The 21,885-nt window shown below is 43.1% G+C and overlaps 1 protein-coding gene across 1 annotated transcript; it reads right to left on the bottom strand.

The window, feature by feature from the left end:
* Positions 1–490: 490 nt before the first annotated feature.
* wt1a (WT1 transcription factor a) lies at positions 491–20,821 on the bottom strand. The gene is given in 10 exon segments (XM_034588821.1): positions 491–854; positions 1,849–1,932; positions 2,291–2,380; positions 3,272–3,416; positions 6,340–6,439; positions 10,675–10,721; positions 10,724–10,760; positions 14,327–14,429; positions 15,766–15,888; positions 19,934–20,821. Coding segments are annotated over 10 exon segments (1,323 nt in total). The 5' UTR covers positions 20,406–20,821; the 3' UTR covers positions 491–732.
* Between the last annotated feature and the right edge of the window lie 1,064 nt (positions 20,822–21,885).

Genomic DNA, 21,885 nt, shown 5'->3' with positions numbered 1-21,885 from the left:
GTGTTCAGAGGTGCCGGACACGAGGGCCGTATAAAGTAGATCGAATGTGTGTACATGTGTATATTTACAAAATCTTGGTATAAAGAAATCTCAGCTGTGAATCCTGTTAGTAAAAACCTGGAGGAACTCATGTGCTCACTGACTTCATGGAATGAGAATTAAAATCCAGAAAGAAACGTTTATTCACTGGAACGAACTCTGATGAAAAGTCCAAAACCAAGATAAAGTCTGTGGAGATAAAAACCTGAGACGCAGGACGACACATGAAGTAAATGTTAAGTTGTGGTTTTTCTGTTTGTTTGTTGGTATAATTTAACATCTTCACGAAACAGCAACTACATCCGAAGGTTTATCGGATGTAAAAACACTTGAAGTTAAGAACAATTTTATTATGTAGGATGCAGAAAATCGTGAATTCTCCGTTTGAGCCTCTGCTCCTCAACGTCGTCGTCTTCTTCTTGTCCAGTCGGACGAGGGACAAAGTTTTTCCAGGACAAACTGTTTTCAACCCACATCTGTGAGGATCTTTTAGACTGAACTTTACCTCTGAATGCAGAATGTTGTATCTAGTTATTAAAATGTAAATCACATACACCCATTAGGACCCAGCTGGATTTCACACAGGCAGGTGCACAGGGGGGGGGGTGGGGGGGGGGGGTCGGCAGAAAACAAAAGCAGATGTGACCCAGATGTTTACGTGTAGAACTGGGGGGACGTGGGCCGGACTCGGGTTCAGATGGCGAGCTGCAGCTTGGTGAGGTTCCTCTGGTGCATGTTGTGGTGTCGCACCAGCTCGTCGCTCCGGGCGAACTTCTTCTGACAGTTTGGCCACCGGCAGTTAAACGGCTTCTCACCTGAGAGCGGGAGGAGTGAGGTGGGAAGGAAGGACAGAGGAGGGGGTGAAGAAGAAGAAGAAGAAGAAGAAGAAGAAGAAGAAGAAGAAGAAGAAGAAGAGAGAGAGGGATGGAGCAGTGATGAGAGGACGAGTGAATCAGGACAGGAGGGATTTGAGAGTGAAAATGAAACAAGTATTAGAATATTGTTCCAGTCAGGAGCTGAATGGGAGGATTAAGTGAACTTTATATATATAGAATATGTGTCGTCCATTATAACCCATACTGATATAATATACTGTACATGTGGACACTCACTGAGCACTTTATTAGGATATGAAGGAGATTAACCCATATTAACGATCCATCAAATACCAGAGAGCGTTGTTATGTTATTCTCCAGTCAGCCGCTATATAGCCACCATTGATTTTTGTTGTTTCTGGCACATGCTCTGTTTTACGTGTACACACTGATACTTTTATACACTTTATACTTTTATTTTATAATTTTTTTTTAAATCAGCTCTTTGGAAAGCGTACAAACGTCTGTTGTAGTGACTGAAGAGGCTGTTTGTGGACGAGAGGCTCAAACCAAGAGGAAAACGTTTCACCTTACAAACGTAACCTGCTCCGATGGATTTCTGCTGAGGCTGCAGATGCTTTTGCAATTTTGCAAACTACCTACTTCTACCCTACCCCCCCCGAAATCCTACTTTATCTGAGTATTGTTACCGTCTCATTACGGCCACAGTTTACGTCTAATGCTACGACCGGCAGGAACATGCTCCCCGTCTCAAACTGGTTTCATGAACATGGTAATAAGTTGTTGGTTTTCCCCCCCAATGATTCCAACCCCAGATCTGCAGAAATGGTGCAACGACGACAACACAGTATCATTCTAGTGTTTCTAATAAAGTGCTCACTGAGTGTACAGACAAATTACTTTTAATCTTTGTGTAAATATTAAATGGATGAAGAAGAAATGGAAAAATAAAAGTTTACGCACTTGTTTTACCTGTATGAGTCCGGGTGTGTGTCTTAAGGTGGTCAGACCGAGAGAACTTTCTCTGACACGTCTCGCATTGGAAGGGTTTAACTCCTACACACACACACACACACACACACACACACACACGTTCACAAGTCCACACATTCAACACACAAACAAGTCCACGTTCACACACACACACACGTACAACAAACACATTCACCATCACACACACGGAGGGAGATAGAAGAATACAGTAGAGCAGAGGCTTGCAGGCGTTTGAAGCCATTCAGAAGTTTTGCCGGCCTTTTTTTTTCGTAACTTCATCTGAGAGGAGCTGTTCTCACAATGCAAACTGTGCCCGTCACTAGGCTCCACAACACGGCTGTCATGCAAACAGCAGAGGAAGGCGAACAGTGAGGGCAAAGACAACAAAAGACAGAGAGGCAGAGTGGATGGGGAATCGAACCTGTGTGTCGCCTCTGGTGTCGTTTCAGCTGGTCGGAGCGGGAAAACCTCCGGCCGCAGTCTGTGAACTCACACTGGTACGGTTTCTCCCCTGGACAGAGATAAGAGTTAGTGAAGTTGAATACGTTTTTTCTATTATTTAACCTTTGAAATACCACAGATAACAAACACACATATTCACAGAGGAACAAGGTACAAACGTCTAATTCTACAGAACACAACAAAATGTTTCTGGTTTTAACTTGTCGGACGTGTCTATTTGCTGGATTTCTTCATTTATCTGAATATAATAAGCTTTGGTTTAAATCTCTGTAAAAGACACAGGAGACTCAACTGTTGCAGCGATGGACATTAGATCATGTTAAACCTTTTCATTAATAACACAAATTAAAATGATCAACCTGAATATGAGCAGAATATGTTTTCAAACACTAAATATTTCCTGGTTTTCTTGCATGATTCAGTAAAGTGAACTTAATAAGTTTTGGTTTTGGAATCCGACCGAGTGTCTGAGACTTTTCACAGCGTTTGAGTCGAGCTGAGGTAAAACTAAAGGAACCAGTGAGCTGTTCACACTGGTTCTGCTGGTTTTTTAAGCATGGAACGAAATGTGTTGATGCTTTTTAACTAAAGATTATGTTATTGTTGTTTACATATTCTATATTTTCAGACTTCTGCTGCTGTAACAAGCGGATTTCTCCGGTGTGGGATCAGTCAAGTTTGATCTTTTCCTTTCGCTGCCACTGACGTTAGATCCAAAACAGGAAGTGTCTTCTGGCAGCAGCAGATCAGGAAATTGGGGCCAATGGAAACATCACATGTGTTGTCCTGAAGCCAGAGAGGCTTTTGAGTGAAATAGGATCAAGTCGGTGACGGTAGCTTCGCGGAAAATGTGTCCGAGTGGAAACTCTGGGCATCGACAACCCGGCCGTCTTGGTAAGTGTGATGTCACCGTGTGTTTTTCTGTTTCTGTTGGTTTCACCTGTGTGTTTACGACTGTGCATCTGCAAGTGAGACAGCTTGAAGTAGCGCTTGTTGCATCCCGGGTAGGCGCACATGAACGGGCGCTTCTCGCTGGCCTCGGACCGCACGATGGCCGGAGCGATGCTGGGCACCCGCCTCACGTCCTGCACGCACACACACACACACACACACAGAGTATATACACACATTTTATTTGAAGCTAAATCAATACTTCAAGATAAAGACATACAAAAACACAGAGAGAGAAAACATGGAGGAGATTGAAATCCTGCTGCTGTTAATCCTGATTCATAACTTTGCAGATGTACTTGTTTCAAACACTGGAAAAGCTTGAGTTAAATGAAGGAAACAGATTTGACGATGTGCAGCGGAGACCGACCTTGAGACGAGACGTTCATCTGTCACGTAGGACAAAGACGTAAGAGGCTAAAACATCTTGTTGATCCTATGACGGCATTGACTTGTTTAGCACGTGTGTTTGTTTCAGACCAATCAGGAATATTCCTGATATTGATATCATGTTCTTTGGCGGTGAAATTCTTAAATGAGCTAGAATCCAAACCAGAATCAAAACCTCTTGCTGGCTAACGGCTGGTGAAGAGCTTTTAGGTGCATTTCCGCCATTTTGAAGGAACATTTTATTTGTTAGAATAAAGTTTGGATTTTACGAGAATAAAGTCATAATTTTACTTTATATAATTCGACTTTATTCTTGTAATATTGTGACTTTAATCATTAATTAAACTCTCTTTATTCCGGAAATAATAGTTTTCTTCAACATGGCCCTAACACTCCATTGTAAAAAATACACCCAGGTAAAAAATTATATAATTTTCAGGACAGGATTATTGTCACGTAACATATTCAATCGTTTCATTATTTATTATCTGTTATTCTTATTTAATCAACAGCCGAACCGGTGAAATGTAATTTGAAACGCAGGCCCTTCAATCTGTCCCGTGTGTGAGTGAGGACCTGTGATGTGTCGGGCTCGTGCGGATCATTGGGACAAAAAAGCGGTCAAATATTCATTAGATGTGAATTAGCAGTAAAATGACCCCGGACTGACTGCGGCCCGCGGGGAGCTGTTAGTCACGCCTGTTAGACAGAGCGCCTCCATTACTGCCCCCCCCCCCCCCCCCCCCCCCCCCCGCCCTGCTCCCTGCTGAGGAACAGGAAATAATAACACATGTAAAAAACATCTTTTACTTCATAACTTTGTATTTTTAGTTTCTTATTTCTCGTTGCTCACATCTCGTCTACTTTTCATATTGTGTGATTTACATATTTCCTCCGTCTGTCCGGGCCTCGTTCCTTTCAGACGCTCCCCACTTTATACAACTCTCACTTTAACATGTCTCCCCGTCCGCCCACAGCCATCTGCTCCTCATTTCCTCTGTTTAGCGTTAACGGCGAGACGGACGTGGAGGTCGACCCTGTTGTAATTACCGCTGTTAGCAGCTATTGATAAGTGTACCTGAGGAGCGAGCGGGTAGAACTTAGCAGCACCTTCCACCTCAGATGCCACATTACACTGACGGCTGAGCGTGATGAACCTGGATCTACGGCGTTTGGTGACGCGCTGCACGAGCTGCGGAGTTCAGACTGAGACCTGACGCCTCTCGTGCAGCATGAATGTCCAACGATCCCCAGCAGGTTTTAATGCAGCGGAGTTATTAAAGAAAATCCACTGAGAAATCACGATTCATGTGAGCTGAGCATGTGGAGGCCGATTCGATAAATAACAACAAAGAAATAAATGAGCTTCTGCTGCTTCTAACACTTGTTCTTTACTTCATGCTCATAGACAAACATTTGGTAGCTCGGTAGCTAAAGTAGCATGTAGCGTATATTCATAAAAATGTGTATTGCTGTAAAATTATACAAGAAACGAGATTAATAAGAATCTTTGAGCAAATATGCTACATTATTTCCCAAATTCTTAATTATTTGTATTGGTTTAATCACATATTAGATCATTTAATGTGATGGTTTATCTATAATTCCTAATTCACTTAATTACAACAACGAGGCTCTAATTGACAGCTGGTGCAATGCGCCTGTCTGCAGTCATTCAAACAGACTGACAGTTAGATGAATCAGCAGGGTGACCATTCATTCATCTCCATCTCAGGATCAAGTGTTCAACAGTTTGTTCCTGTTTGATGGAGAATGAAATTCCTGGAATAAAAAAAACCAGGAGTGAAGAGTCTCGGTTGTTATCTCATATTTCAGCGGCTCTCAAATTGTCCTTTAAATGGCACAAGAGTGAGGTTTTGTTGATTGTGTTGCACGGAGCCAGAACTCGTACACGTGTTTCATGCAGTTCATTTGTCAGATTTTTTTGGGGGGGAGGGTGGCGTGGGGTGTTGTGTGTGTGTGTGTGTGTGTGTGTGGGGGGGGGGGGCAAAGAAAGACAAGAAGCAGGGTGAATAATGAAACAGGCCTCGGAAAAGAAAGGAAGACAAATCTCCAGAAGTCTCGCTGCGGACTGAGAGAAGGTCTGGAGAGTCTCTGCTCTCCGTCCTCTACAGCCGCTGACAGACAATAATTAAAATCTAATGATTTATTAACATTCTGATCCCTGTATGGAAACTATATCTTTACCCAGTGTAACCCTATGTGAGTGTGTGTGAGAGTGTGTGTGTGTCTGTGTGTGTGTGTGAGTGTGTTTCTCCACTGCTAATGGATTTGTGGAAAATGATTCCTCTTGGCCTCGAGGGCTGCCTTTTAAAAGTGTGTGTGTGTGTGTGTGTGTGTGTGTGTGTGTGTGTGTGTGTGTGTGTGTGTGTGTGTGTGTGTGTGTGTGTTTGTAAATCTCCGCTCTGCTACACATCAGTGTTTCCTCTTCATGTAGTCTGGTTATTGCATCAGCTTCTCCACCACTCGTCTCTTTCAGTCGCCTCATTAAAAACGTATCCTTAAAAAAAAGTCCTTTTGTGTGTGAGTGTGTTGTGTGTGTTGTTTTCAGTGAGTTGTGTTGGTCCTGACAGAAGGTTAGTGTGACCTCACGTTGGCCTCCTGACAGTGAGTGAAGGAACATGAACGGACGCCGTGCACGTTTACCTGAATTCCCCTGAAGACTCCGTGTGTGTGTATGCGGTACTGCGTGCTGCAGCTGTACACCATGGGGCTGTTGGGGTCACTGTCGTATCCTGTTGCGTGGCTGCCAACACACAGAGAAGAAGAACGAGGAGGATGAAGGTGACGCGTTCATTCTGCAAAATAAACTGTTTATTCACGTCACAGTCGATCTATTCACTTTTTACATTTTTATATTAATACACGTTTATATTTTGGCTCCAGGAGCAAACAACTATTCAATCCAAATAATATTACTCTAAAATATCACACTGCTAAGGCAGAGAATTAAGGTCGTATTTAGAAACATTTATTTAGACATTATGAGAAAAAAGTTGCGATTGCACAAAAATAATCGGATAAAATCATGAGAATAAAGTAGTGAAATTGCAAAAAAAATTATGGAAAATGACAAGAAAAAAGTCTTAATGTTGTACTTTACAAAAAGTCAAAATATTACTAGAATTTTACCTGTGATGATAAATAATATCATGAGAATAAAGCAGTAAAACTGCGAGACAATTTATTTTTTAATTACAACGAAAAAGTCTTATTGTGAGAGTAAAGTTGTAGTATTACAAGAATAAAGTTGTAATATAACGAGAATAAACTCGTAATATTATGAGAGGGAAATGTTGATATTACGAGAATAAAGAAAGAAAAAGTAGGAAATAAGACGAACAGACCTCGACGCTCCATATTCCTCATTATAACGCAGAATGCTCGACTGATATTCCTCCTGTAAAATGACACTTCCCCTAAAATCATGACTCTATTCTCATGAAAACTTTATTTGTGTAATATTACAACTTGATTCACGTAATATTCAGATTTTTTTTATCTCGAAATCTTGGCCCTAATACTCGGACTGTGCCACTAAATCATTTTAAAATCAGATTTTAATCCTGTAACTTCTGTCATTTCAGTTCTGTCTCTAGTCGTCTCACTCGCAGGTAAAAAAATAACCTTTCAGTCTGATGAAGGTGAAGACGTCAGAAACCAGGATCCAACAACGTGATCCAGGGACATAATTCGTACAGTGTAACACACGTTGGCAGATATATGGAGCGTGACCCGATGTCGGAGTGAGCAGGTACAGCGAGGTCGGGAAGATATCGTTACTCAAACAGGTTCAGCTTGTCCCGCTCAGCCCCCGTGATGCAGAACACAGACTGTGTGGAGATGTAACTGCAGAGATGTGTGTTGCTGATTCATAATTTGTCCGAGCACCGTATATATCCAGCCGAACCCTGGACGTCTCTGTTTACACACGTTTGAATAGATTTAAAAACTTTTTAAAACCTTTAGAGAAGAAGAATAAACCCTGACGTACAAGATCAGCTGGTTTGTGTGTTTACACTGAGCCTCGTGTGGGTTGAAGGTATAAATCCAGAAATGGACGACAGCAGAAATGATCTCTACAAAATGTAATATGCTCAAGTTACATCTGAAGCTATGAAGTCGGCCTGTTAAACCACTTTGGACCAGACTATCTCATCTACTTGTATCGTATCAATTAACTCTTAATTAATAAATTCATGTTTTAGCATTTTTATTCCCACTTTCTCTGACGACGATTTACATTAGCGATTGATGTAAATGTAATTTTGCCCAACAGATGGAAAAAGTTTTATCGTAATCAAAGGTCAATAATAAGTTCCAAGTTCTTTCAACAGTCCGGAATGCAAAGATATTTAATTTAAAATCACGTTAAAATGAGAAAAGTTGTAAAAACTAGAAACTGGAACCAGGGAACATTTGGTATTAAGGCTTAAAAATAACACAAAAGTATTCTTTAATTATCACATCTGTTTTCAAAGAAGACAAATAACTATCTTTCTCGATGAGATAAATGAAAAAAAAAAAAACAAATCACGTCGTCGCTATAGATTCACTTCAACACTCTTCAGTGTTTTTCCCTCTGAACAGACCCGGCTCTGTGTGACACAGCTGCCGCTCGTATCTTCTTGTGATAACAGAGGAACAAAAAGCTCTTGTCTCTGAAATGTGTCAAATCCTTCAATCGGTCGACCGAGGCGATGGGAGTTCGCATCCTGTGCCGCGGCAGTGGGAACGGACGGCGAGCGGCCGGACGCTCATGAGACGCTCATTGTCCACGGGAGACGTCAACAGACCTCGTGAACTACACTGGGTGATCCTGTAAGTTCAGAACACGCCAAGCTGGATGGAAAGTGTGAATCTGGTTCAGTGTAAATTTACACACTTAAATTTGACTCGATTAAACTTTATTTTCACGACAATAACAAAATATAAAAAGAATATCGTAGAGCAAAGTGACTCGAAGGACTAAGAGTATGAAGTAAATGCAGAGTAAAAGTTAGAAGTGGAGTCTGAAGTTTATCCCTGATGTCAAACTGTAAAATCAACAAACATCTAGTATTATGCGTCAATTTGTGAGTTTTATATTTCCTCAAATCTGCCAACTTGAAGATAATTACCCACAATTCATGTTATGGTTAAAAAAAAAAAATTCAAAATGTTTTTGTTTCTGATTTTTACAAAGATGGACGACATAAAAGTGAAGCCAAAGTGCCCTCTGGTGGCTGACTGCAGTATTAAGTAACAAACCCCACCTCCTCCATGTTAGGAGATGGGACATGGGCCGAAGGAACAAGGCAAAGTACACGTTAAACACATTTTTCTCAAAGATGGTTTCTGTCATTTTAGGTGGTTCTTATCACACCGATGTTTGTTGTTCATTTATAAGAATAAAAACAGAGCGAACTGGCTCGTGGTTGGTCGAACTTGTGTATCGGCCGCACCTCCGTTCATTTCTGGATAGTGTAAGTGTGTAAGAGTGTAAGTGTGTAAGAGTGTAAGTGTGTAAGAGTGTAAGAGTGTAAGAGTGTAAGTGTGTAAGAGTGTAAGAGTGTAAGGTGACGCCAGGTTCCGTGTGAATATTTGGAATGGGACTATCTGCTCTTCCTCTCCAGGTTCGACTCCCCTTCACTTCCTCTTCCTCATCTCCTGCACCTCGCCCCCCGTTCCTCTTTATCTCCGCTGACTCTGTCCTCCTCCTCCTCCTCCTCCTCCTCCTCCTCCCGTTGCTTTCTCTTCCTCCTCATCCTTACTACTCCCTCACACCTCCCCTCCTGTCTCCCGCTCCCCCTCATTGACGGAGACGGCGCAGGGAGAGACGGCCTGAGCTGCTCACAGAGAAACACCAGCACAGTCTGAGAAGCGCTGTTGAAACACCATGATGTGTTTTTATCAAGCCTCTGCACAGACCTTGTCACGTGACAGTGGAAAAAAACATTCAACCCGTAAACACAATCGTATTCAAACACACACACACTGCACACATGCACGTACACAACTTCCCCCATGCAGCAACACAACACAGACATTCCTGCCTGCTACAGATCGTTGTGTGAGTCTCTATCACACACACACACACATTTGTTAGTTACGGCGAACGCCTGTTGGCTCGGAGCAGGAAAGCATTTGTTTCACAGACGCTGACCAGCGTGATGCGGTCCGGCTGCGATGCAGGTCACCGTGACACGAAGTCCAGGACGTATACGACCGAGAGACGCCGACACTTCACTGATTGTTTGGGATTTTAAATCTTTTCTGTTTTACAGAAAAGGAGATAAACAGGACACTGGAGACGTCATGAGGCCAAAGTCAACGAGTGAACTTTAAACAACAGGGTCTTCAGAGTTTCTGCAGCTTTGTGAAGGACTACAGAACGTCTTTCTGTAGTTTCTTAGACCAAACTCTATTTTGCAAGACAAGTTAAGATTTGATCCTGTGGGATCTTATCTGTTTAATCAGACAATATACTGGACCAGGCTACCTGCAGAAAGACGTGGTGTGTGTTGAAGAAGTACGACAACTGGCTAACCTAATAAAAAAATTGCACCACTGACACATCCTGGAGTTCACTGCTGTGTCAATGGGGCGGAGTGAGAAGTAACATCACTGGATTTCAGTAGAAACACATTTTCAAGTCATGTGAAATGCTCATTTATGCTCAACAATATATAAATATATACAGAAACTGACAGAAAGCTTATGGATAAGGTCAAAACGGATGGAAACAGAGCAGTACCACCAGAAATCATGAGGGGGCAGTGTAGCCAATGGTTCAAGGGACACGACCATTGGACACGAGGAATATCAAAATCAATGGTGGAACTTTTTCAAGAGAGACTGATGTTGTTTCACCCTAACAAAGGGACTTTAACACTTCAGTTGTTGTTTAGACAGTGAAGGTGTCGTTGCTTCCCACCGTCTGATAAAACCCAAACTGGACCGACTGGTGCTGCTTGAAGGGAGCGAGGGATGAGCTCCTACCTCTTCATGCTGGAGGCCAGTGCATTGACAGGGTTCCATGACACACACACTCCAACTGAGAGGTCATTTCATATAAACTGTCTCCGCTGTGGAGACAAAGACAAAACGTAGAAGAGAGCGTCGTGAGCTGTGCAGTGGACTGGACGTTCCCCAGGTCAGGGGGGAGTGTGAGCAGCCGTTTGCGTAGTTAGTTGTTGTTCTCAGTAGGAACGCTTTAACGGAAAAGGCCAACACACACACACACACACACACACACACACACACACACACACACACACACACACACAGACACGCACATGTTAAAGAATGTGCCTCAGACAGACACCACGAAAGCTAAATTCTCCCATAACAGCCATCTTTCATTAAACACAGCAGACTCCACCATCATTATTCATACCTGCCATGTGATTAAATACACTGCTACACACACACACACACACACACACACGCACACACACACAGTAGATTTATAGCTCTCACCCCCTGACACCACAGCCCCTCCATCACACCACCTGCAGGCTTGCAGCGGCGTGGTCGGGGTCGATGTGGTGCCTGGTACCCTGCTCATTACGCAGCTCTTCTTTTACAGTAGAGCAGCGGCACACGGCCAGAAGAGCACAAACGGTATTTCTGCTGAAGTACTGTTGGAATGGAGGCTGCTGAGCGTGAGATTTAAATTACCGATCCGTGACATTTTCAAATAAATACGCGTCTGCTTTTCTTTTCTCCGCCGCAGAGCGATGGAACCTGTCACCCGATTCAGTCAACATCCATTTAACGGACCGTCTGTGTCCTAATCTCCTGCCCTGAACCACCAGCGTGCGGAACAGAGGGGAAACCTTCACAGGACTCTTTGGAATAAACAGAAGAGGAAAGTGGGAAGTGAAAGCCGAAGAGAGAACGATGACAACTAAAGGATTTGGTCATAAACCATTGGTCGTGGTGCAAAAACAGGTTTTTGACCCGATGACCTGATGGAGACTCACCAAAGTTATTATAGTATCATGTTCCGTGTGAGCTGCATTATCGAGGTCCCGTCCAGACACACACACTCGACCAATCGTGAGTCAGTCCCAGCCGTCAATGATGAAGTGTCCGAACTCATGCTTTACTTTACTTTACTTCGGTCAATGTCCCGTCCACTAACAGGGAAGAGGCAGGGTTTATGCTGCAGCCAGCCACCATACAGCCACTTATACTGCAGAAAACACCGTGTTGCACTAAGGTCAACTGTACAAGAGACAGTTTCTCCAAACCTGCACCAACACGACCCACTCACTTGAGTTTGTTTGGGTTTGTTCATCTTCTAAAAGGGTCAACGACCCGGTTTTTAAAGTTTTTACAATATGTATTTATGTATGTATGATTGACACACGTGAGTTTCTCGGTGTTGATCTAATTGTATCTGTTCTGAAAATAATGTCTGTATGAGCAACTTCACTAATTGATTAAAAACGCCATGTGGCTGTGTCTCCACTTTGTGCAGATTAGGGCGTCTCATACTGTTTCTTACCATGATAAGACCGATCTGTGTGTGTGTGCGTGTGTGTGTGTGTGTGTGTGTGTGTGTGTGTGTGTGTGTGTGTCTGTGTGTGTGTGTGTGTGTGTATGTGTGTGTGTGTGTGTGTGTGTACACATACTCTCTCTCTCCCTCTCTAATAATAAGACTTGCGCATGTTTTCATTTCATGTTGCTCCAGCAGCCTGAGCTGACGGCCTGTAGAGTAAATACAGTCCTGTTGGTACCAGGCTGCAAGATTAGACAACTGAGTCAACTCTTATGAGCATTCCCAGCAGTGTGTGTGTGTGTGTGTGTGTCTGTGTGTGTGTGTGTTGAGTAGATATCAGTTATGTTTATGACAAAGAAGACCCTCGGATTTAGACGACATGTCTCTCTCTCCTTCCTCACACACACACACACACACACACTGTAACTTCTATATCCGCCCTGCTGCAGTAGATTTACACTGAATTCCTTCAGTCTCTCCGTCGATGAAAAACAAAGCGTGTGAAGAATGTTTCATTTAGAAACATAACGACGAGCAGACGGTTCGGAGAGCGCACAGCGAGGAGGTGCACCACCCGGAAATCTAAATACCTGGTTGAGATGTTGGAAAACGCTGTAACTCTCAATGTTAAAGAAAGTGAATAAACAATCATGGATCACCTGCAGAAATTATTAAATTCTTTCTTGGCCCATTACCCATCCGTCCACCAAGTTTCAATAAAATCGGTTGAGTAGTTTTTGCGCTGCGAGACAATCAAGCGATGAGAACTCGACCTCCTCGATGGAGGTAAAAATAGAACAATAAAATAATGATGATGATTTAAAAGTTACAGCAGAATAAATGGTTCCAAAATACTTTATATTTTTCTGATTAGTAAGTCAACCCACTTTCCGTCGGCACTTCCTCCCAGTGTTCCTCTTACTTCCTTCAGTGGCACCATGACTTAGCTGTGACGTGCATTTCAAGGTCACCCATTAAAACCAGTTGAGGGAGAAAACCACAGCAGAAGACAAGTGAAAACCACCAAAGAGCAGGAGCCAGAGGAAGGAGGACAAACACAGAGGAGGAGGAAGCAGCGGCGGCAGACAGACCTGTCCTGAAGGTGAACATCCTGTTCAAACCTGCTTCCTGCAGCCGCTCGCTGACGGACCGACGCTCGACACAATCAACAATGCTTTTGTTTCTGTTTGCTTCGTGATAAAAATAGATTTTTAAAGACAGAATACGTGCGTGAACGGACATTTTGGGGCCGTGAGGACATTTCGGCTGAACCTCACTTTTTTTCAAAGATCTGTTCTTGGGTCAATTCTCGTTCTCGGGGTCGGACCTGAGCCCGTTTCATGGGAAAGGCTCCGGATCCCAGGTGCGCTGACGACCACGTCTCCTCCCACAATGCACCCTGGTCCACCCATCACTTCAATTATTCATTTCAACCGTCTGTCTTTGCCTTCGTTATCTGTTAATAAAACTAGAAATGAACTTGTATTTCAAACGTGTTTCAATTAACTTCAATAAAAAAAGGAAATTATATGAAATTACGCCGTAAATAAAAGGAGAAACCTTATTAAAGCTTGGGTTGGTAATCCTGTAGGAGGCAAATACACCCCCCCCCCCCCAAACCACATGAACCTGGACTGACGACTGCTAGAAGCCGACTTTTCCATCACTCGCTCACTAGCTTCCGTCTGACGTCTCTGCTTCCGCGGTGAAGCACGAGCGGCGTGCACGAGCGGCGTGCACGCAGCCAGACAGGTTGGTTATCGACAGCAAATCATTTCGTTCAGTCCACGTGAACCGATCGGTCGTGTTTGTTACAGCCCTGCAGGACGTGAAGAGGATTCCAACACGTAATAATGAAAAGTGTTTCAGAAACAAACGACCAGCCCCACGTTTAAAATGAAATCAGCAAATCCCAAAAGTGTGAGTGTGGGGAAAACGTTTCAACCACAATTCAGACCAAGTTGCACAACAAACTAAAAGTCGGCTGTGCAGACTGAGCAGGTTGTTCACTGCTCGGAGGAGAAATGAATTATGAAGTAGAAGTAGAAGACTTTGTGTGTGTGCGTGTGTGTGTGTGTGTGTGTGTGTGTGTGTGTGTGTGTGTGTGTGTGTGTGTGTGTGTGTGTGTGTGTGTGTGTGTGTTACCTGTTGTAAGGGTTCCTCAGCAGCAGAGCCTGGCTGCCTGTACAGCTGTCTGACGGTGTGTGGCATCCATAAACAGGAGGAGGTACAGGATACTGCTGCTCACCTATGGGACACACACACACACAGACACACACACACACACACACACATGCAATAATAAAATATATGTACAAATGCATTTGAGGGTCTGTGCAGCTATAAAGTCTGCAGATGAAGGTAAACTCCTCCACGACTCCCTCGGAGGAGATGAATTTAAACTTCCTCCATATCTCATCTCTTTTAAACTCTGCCCTCTCCTGCCCTCCCTGAGTTTTTCTCCACTCTTCATCGGTTTCTTCTACAAATAAAGACCCTTCGCTTCGTGTCTCTAATCTCCCAGCTTCCCCGGCAGCGCCGCGAATGGCTCCCTGGACATTTCCCTACATTCCAAAATCCCTCTCAGCTCCAGCTCTCCCGGATTTACTTTAAAACAAAACGGCATAAATTTACAGCGGCGGCTTCATAAAACACGCATTTAAATATTTACCAATAACATGCGCAGGGGAGGGATTAAAGAAGAAGAGATGGGCGGATGAAAGGGGGGGACGTGGGGAGGAGAAGAGGGAGTTTGCAGGTCAGGATGTGGGTGATTTAAAGCTCCGACAGGCGAGGTCACGGCGGAGACGTCAGAATAAGGGACACGACTCTCCCTAGGTGAGGGCCACGGAGCTGCCATGCAGACGCAGCTGTGGCTTTAAATACACATGGAGCTCTACAGAGCTTTTCTACTCAGAAATACTAATATGCTGGAAAAAGATAAAAATATAGAAGTTATTCTGTGTATTATATAATCATCAAAAACTTTCTATCTGCTATAAAGATGGACGACACATCCCCACTTCCTCCCGCTATCCAGAAATGAGGCCAAAACATCCTGGAGTACGAGCGCCGCCATCTTGTCGCTGACACACGCTCCACCAATCACGAGTCAGTCTCAGCTGTCAATCACGACTTTTCACCCAGTTTTTATAGCATCAAATAACTAATTAAAACCGTCAGTGTGATAAGAACGACCCTTAAATGACTTTTAACATTTTATTTTACGTGTACTTTGACTTTTAAGTTAAGTTCATGCCCCATCTGTTAACATGGAGGAGGCAGGGTTTATGACCTGTCCTGCATACAGCCACCAGGAGGCGATGGAGACACTTGTGGCTTCACTTTTAGGAGCTGTCATCATGTCGTCCGTCTTCATCGAGACGAACAACAAGTTCACGGCGAGTGAGAACAATCAGGAATTCATGAAATAATGAACTAACTTGAAGATACGAGCGTCAAACACATTCAGAGAGTGAAGCCACATGATTCTGATGAGGTCAAACACACACACACACACACACACACACACACACACACACACACACACACACACACACACACACACACACACACACACTCACCCATCGTGTTCTGCTGGGTTAAAGCGTCCTCGTGTTTGAAGGTGTGGTTGGAGAACTGGGAGCTGTGGTGCGTTGGAGTGTGGCCGTAATTCCCGGCTCCATCGAACGCGACTGCGCCGTAACCTGCAACATGAGAAACATCACATTATTTACTTTGATCGACAGCTGCAAGGACGTGATGCTGGAAGCTCTCTTCTCAAAATAATGATCAAAATAATGGACACACTTGATATTTGATATTCTTTTTGAAGATAATTTTTTTGGGACAGGACAGTAAACGTGACGAGGAGAGAGGACGGACGAGGAGAGAGGACGGACTTGAGCATCCGTGTGCTGTTGTGTTTCTTTTTTCAAATTAATGCTCCATACTTAGTATAAAGTTAAAGTATAAAGTTACTATAACAACATGGTCCCGTGAGTTTTAAGATGGTTTTGCAGTGCAGGTGTCGATCAGGTGATCAGGGCCCAGTAAGGTCAGAACAGAGTTTGGTGTCTCGAGGATCAGCTCCACACAAACTGAGCAGTAAACTGACATTAACGAGTGTGCAGTACGGACTCATGTATATATATATATATATATAGACAGATGTTTTTAAAAGATTAATGATCTATTAAACTGAGATTAATTCACCTGACGACCAACATTTTCATTCAAATGATTCAAATTAAACCCAAACATAATCTTAACCTGAACCGAAACCAAACCTGAAAACATCTACACCTTAAAATGTTATGATCTTAGTTATGGAGACTCAGTGTGAAGGTAGATCCCAACAATAACTCTGTTAACAATAACTCTAACACACACACACACACACACACACACACACACACACACACACACACACACACACACACACACACACACACACACACACACACACACACACACACACACACACACGCTCTAGATCTGTGCCTGGCACCCCAGACCTGACTCATGACTTTGGCTGACCTACAGGACACAACGCACGCTCATAAATCATGCATGAACGACACACACACACACACACACACACACACACACACACACACACACACACACACACACACACACACACGCTTCATTAATTCAAATGCAACACTTTCACTGACTTTACTCTGGATCAGTGGGTGAGGAGTGTGGGGGGGGGGAGTCGGGAGGGGGAAGAGAAAAAAAAACCTCATTAAACTTCTTCATTTATCTTCTACTCACCCCTGTCTGATTCCCCCCCCCCCCCCCCCCCCCCCCCCCCGATCTGTGTGTGTGTGTGTGTGTGTGTGTGTGTGTGTGTGTGTGTGTGTGTGTGTGCGTGTGTGTGTGTGTGTGTTGCCTTGAAGTCCAGCACTGAGGTGACAGGCAAAGGGGTCAATTGGTTTTCATCTGGAGGAACTGAAAGTCTGGAAATACCCCGAGATCTTTGTGTTTTCTTTTTTTTTTTTTTTACTGTCTCACAAACTTTATTGATGTCGAACATTCAGAGAATCAGGAGGAAATTTCAATCTGTGGAAAAACATTTCCTCATCTTTACTTCTTTTGACTGGTTATTTATAATCCCAGTATAATATAATTTAAACTTCTGTCTTCAAAGTTGCTGCTTCAAATAATTAATGTTCATGTTTTGTATCCGGAGCATCATCTTCATACATGATCATGATCTTCAGCGACAGCTTTAATTAGCAAATTAATTCAAAGACAAACAAAACACACACAAATTAATTATTATTAACACTCAGAATTGCCAGTCGATGATATGCACAGAAATTAATTACAAGTAGAAAAACTTTCATAATCTATAGAAGATATTTAACTGTTAGAACGAACGTAAAAACATGTAAAATATAAAATTGTTCCCTCTCAAATCTGCATCCATATTTTGTTTCTGTATTTTTTGTATCCACGGGCCTCTGTTAACAAACCTACAGTTTAATTATTGTTTCATATATATTATATATCTGTTGTCTATTGGTCTTCATACTGCATTTAGTTGTTTCCTATATTTTGCTTCCAAATCTTCATTTTTAACTTGTAAAACACCTCCTAACTGTGTTTTTCAGAAACAAAATCGTATTATTATCATTAATATTTCATTATTTCAGTGCATTTGTAACGTTTCTCGGTGAAAGATGAAATCCGTGGTGGCCGGCGCTGATGTGACGGTCGCTGGGTGACCCGGCTCTGGGATCATCTCCGCTGTGACCTGGGTCCTGCTGTTAGTTTGTTTGTCTGTGCTCGTCCAGCCACAGCAGGGGGGGGGCAGATAAAACAGGTCGGAGGTCAGCGCAGCTCTTTCATTTTGATGTTATTCCTAAATTATCTGCTTGATAAGCATGTTATTACTAATTAATCTGCTGGTTAACCACTCAGAGACTCATTATCCCGACTGCAACAGACCTGGGATCAGATGTCGGCAAAGTCGGAATTTCTGTCACTTCAACTGAATTCTAGTTAAATCTGTTTAAGTTTAAAAGAGACGAAAGGAAGTTAATTTAATTTATTCAAAATAAAACACACTGTCTGACGCACTGTGACTTTAATATGAGGTCACACACACTCAGATATCATATGTATATAATATTAAATGTAGTAATTTTGTGTTAATATAATTAATTTAATTAATCTATGTAGAAAACAAATACTACATCTTAAAAGGCCCAAAACTAAAGAATATAATGAACTATAATAACTTTCTTCTTTTAATTAAAACTGAATTAGAAAATATATAATTTTCATGCATTATCGTTTGTGCCGTACGTCACATCAATCATGTTTTTTGTTCACACATCACAGGAAATTACTTCTTGGGATGCGGTTAAAAAATGTATGGATTTATGATTCCTCTTGGAATTCACAAGCGTTTCAATTTTAGATGTCGTGTATTATTGTGTATTTGTGATATTAATGTTGAGGCTGCAGCTTTCTCATCAAGTCTTTAATACAGACAATATTGAATTAGGCACATTTATCTTATACTTAACTAATAGAATCAACTTTTACTTTCACTGTAACAGAAGAGTTTTATTATAAAGTCCCAAGTCTGGAATTAATATGATTTAACTGATTTTCCAGAACATTAAATATTTTAAAATCTACAGAGGAAAAACTCTGGTTTAGATCTTCAGCCACAACACAACAATATTAAAAACAAACACCGCAACACAACCATGAAGAAATAAGCACATTCATGAGCTTATTGAAAAGAATCTGTGATTAATGATAAAAAGAGAAGTTGCACAGAGATTTGTTGTCGTCGTGAATCACAGAAGCTTCAGAGTGAATCTGTTTTATGTAAAGTTTTAACGACTGCGATGAGGAACTCAAACAGGTCATTTCCAGAATCTGATATTTATATTCTTAAATATGGATTTAAGCTCATGAATCAGAGCTGGTCACACGTCACTGTGCAAGAATCAGAAAGAGTCTGAACTCCTTCACTTTCTCAGTTGTGTTGTCATTTTATAAAACTTGTTTACGCTCATTTGACAAAACACAGTTCACGTTTGACTGCAGTGAAGAGGAAGCATGAACATCCAGGTTTCTCCTGTAAATGAACAAGTATCCAGTGAAATACAGGGATTCCGCAGTGTGTGATGTTTAAAGAGTTGTGTATTGTTTCTGTGTAAAAGTCCGATCATCTGTTCTTCACTGGAAAAGAACAGCTGATCGGACATTTATTAGGATTTATACTGTTTGTTATTAACTCTGTGGAACCATGAGTGAACTAAAAACCAAAGCCAGACAGTCGGAGCAGTACGAGGCCCAGTTTAACCATCACACAGCTGTAACGTTACTGAGAAATCTACATGTGACCGATGCTTGAGGAGTTTGTCACGTTTCAGTTTTGCGTCAGATGGGAAAATAGTTTCAGTTCCTGCAGATTCAAAGATGTGTAAAGAGTTTGAGCAGCGAGTTTGACGTGTGTTGAACTTTGTTTGACTCAGAAATCGAAGCTTTCCGAAGCAAAACTAAAGTAAAAGATGCAGAAAAGAAATAAACGAGGAGGAAAAACAGCAAAGACGACAAAACTTCTGAGAGAATTCATCCAAGTTTCTGGGAGAAAAGGTAACGATCGAGGGGAGATGATGCTTTTGTGATTGACTGACCTCTGACACACACACACACACACACACACACACACACACACACACACACACACACACACACACACACACACACACAGAGCCCTACCTGTCTGGTTGCGGGCCGCCTGCTGGGTGTCCATGCAGTTGGTCAGGTATGGCGGGTTGCTGAACATCCTGCCGGGGGGCTGGTGGTGGTGCGGTGCTGTCACCGGCGGCGGTTGGCTGGAGGTCGGCGGGGGAGGGGGCGCCCCGAACGCCGACCCGTACCTGCAGGCCCCGGTGCCCGTGAACTGGCCCGAGAAGTGGACGGTGAAGGCGCTGAGGCCGCAGTGGGGGTCCGCTTCGTGGTGGTGGGGGTCCACTGTGGTTCCCCAGGTGGGCTCCTGCTTAATGAAGGAGTGGGACCCCAGGGGGGTGTGGGGGGCGGCCAGGGAGGAGTAAGGGGAGGCGGCGGGGTGGAAGTCCAGGACGGGAGCCCACTGAGGGGCCGTGCTGACGGGCAGGGCCGGGCACCCGGGGCTGGGGCCCGCCGGGAGAGGGGGCAGCAGGGAGTTCAGGTCACGTAGGTCTGAACCCATCGTGGTCCAGGGGAGGAGAGGAGGAAGTTGGTAGGCAATTTTTAAAGTTGATCTCTACCTTTCTACCTGTCGGCCTCGCCCTGAGTGTCCGTGTGACCCAGACCAGCCCCCACCCTCCAAATCCTGTCCGAGAGGAGCTTCTTCTTCTCTGTCAGACGTTCGTGGACTCGTTGCTCCTCGGGACGGCCGCTCTGGAAACCACTTAAGTCCGACAGAAGTTTGCTGGCGACACAGAAAAGTCAGAAACAAAAGAAGTAAGGAGACGTGAGAGACGTGGATCAGCTGCGAGCTTCGGTTTCCGTCCCACAGCAGCAGAGGAGCAGAGAGATGGAGCTCACTCAGGGAGGAGAGAGGTCTGAGCCCAGAGCTTCTCTGTGAATGGAGGGAGACGAGTGGAGGAGTGAGGAGGAGTGAGGAGGAGTAGCCCTCTTCTCCCTGTCAGCCCTCAGGAGTGTGTGCGTGTGTGTGTGTGTGTGTGTGTGTGTGGGTGTGTGTGTGTGTGAGGAGGGTAGGGGGTGGAGTCAGGAGGTGATGAGGGGCAGGAGCTCCCTGACTTAATTTACTGTATGATGAAGAGCACACACACACACACACACACACACACACACACAGTAGTTACTTGTGTAACCCTGAACATTAACTTAACTTAAACCTAAACTAACCCAAACACACGTCTTGACCTCAATATATATTATTTGCGTTATGGGAACATGTCTTTTGTTCCCAGAACGTGACCATGTGACCACACGCACACACACGGAAATAAATATATAATAACGATATACACGCGCACAAACACACACTCACACGCTCACATCTCTAACATAAAACAAGTGATCATCACGTTATGTAGATTTTCAGTTTAATCAGATGTTTCACGTGTTCATCTTCTTTCTCACTCGTTAATTCTCACAGTTCAGTTTATTACAGAACTCCGGTAAACAACAGGTCTACTCGTTATTTCAACTGTTATTTCTATTCTTTGATTTAAATATTATTTCTATTCTTTATTTGAAGCAGGACGCGTCACGCGACCTTTATCACTTCCTCGGGTTTGTGTTCGCAGCTCAGGCCTCGCGCTGGAATCTGTTTTAATTAAGAAATAAAATGAAACTGCGTCATGTGAGATTAATACAAAATCAAACCTAAACACTGTGATTTATTCATAAGTCATTTTAAATATGGGAACTTAAGAAATAAATGTCGGTGTCATTCGATTTTTGGTATAAATGTATTTAGTCGCGCGCGTGACGAGTTGCTGTTTGAGGCTCTGCTCGATTTATTTAATTTTTTCTTCTTTATTTTCACTTTTAAAAAATCTACAATAATAATAAAAGAATAATAATCTTCGTGTAAATTCAGGTCAGTGACTCACATTCATCCTCTTGAGTTTTAAAGTGAAGCTTTGACCGGAAACTCATCAGGACACGTTTTAAATACACGAGGATCCGAATCTGTGTTTTAGTTCCAATTCAATTAT

The sequence above is a fragment of the Hippoglossus hippoglossus genome, chromosome 6, assembly GCF_009819705.1.
Source record: "Hippoglossus hippoglossus isolate fHipHip1 chromosome 6, fHipHip1.pri, whole genome shotgun sequence".
NCBI classification, from domain to species: domain Eukaryota; kingdom Metazoa; phylum Chordata; class Actinopteri; order Pleuronectiformes; family Pleuronectidae; genus Hippoglossus; species Hippoglossus hippoglossus.
Note: the sequence above shows the minus strand (reverse complement) of the source record. Positions and strands in the feature narration are given on the sequence as shown.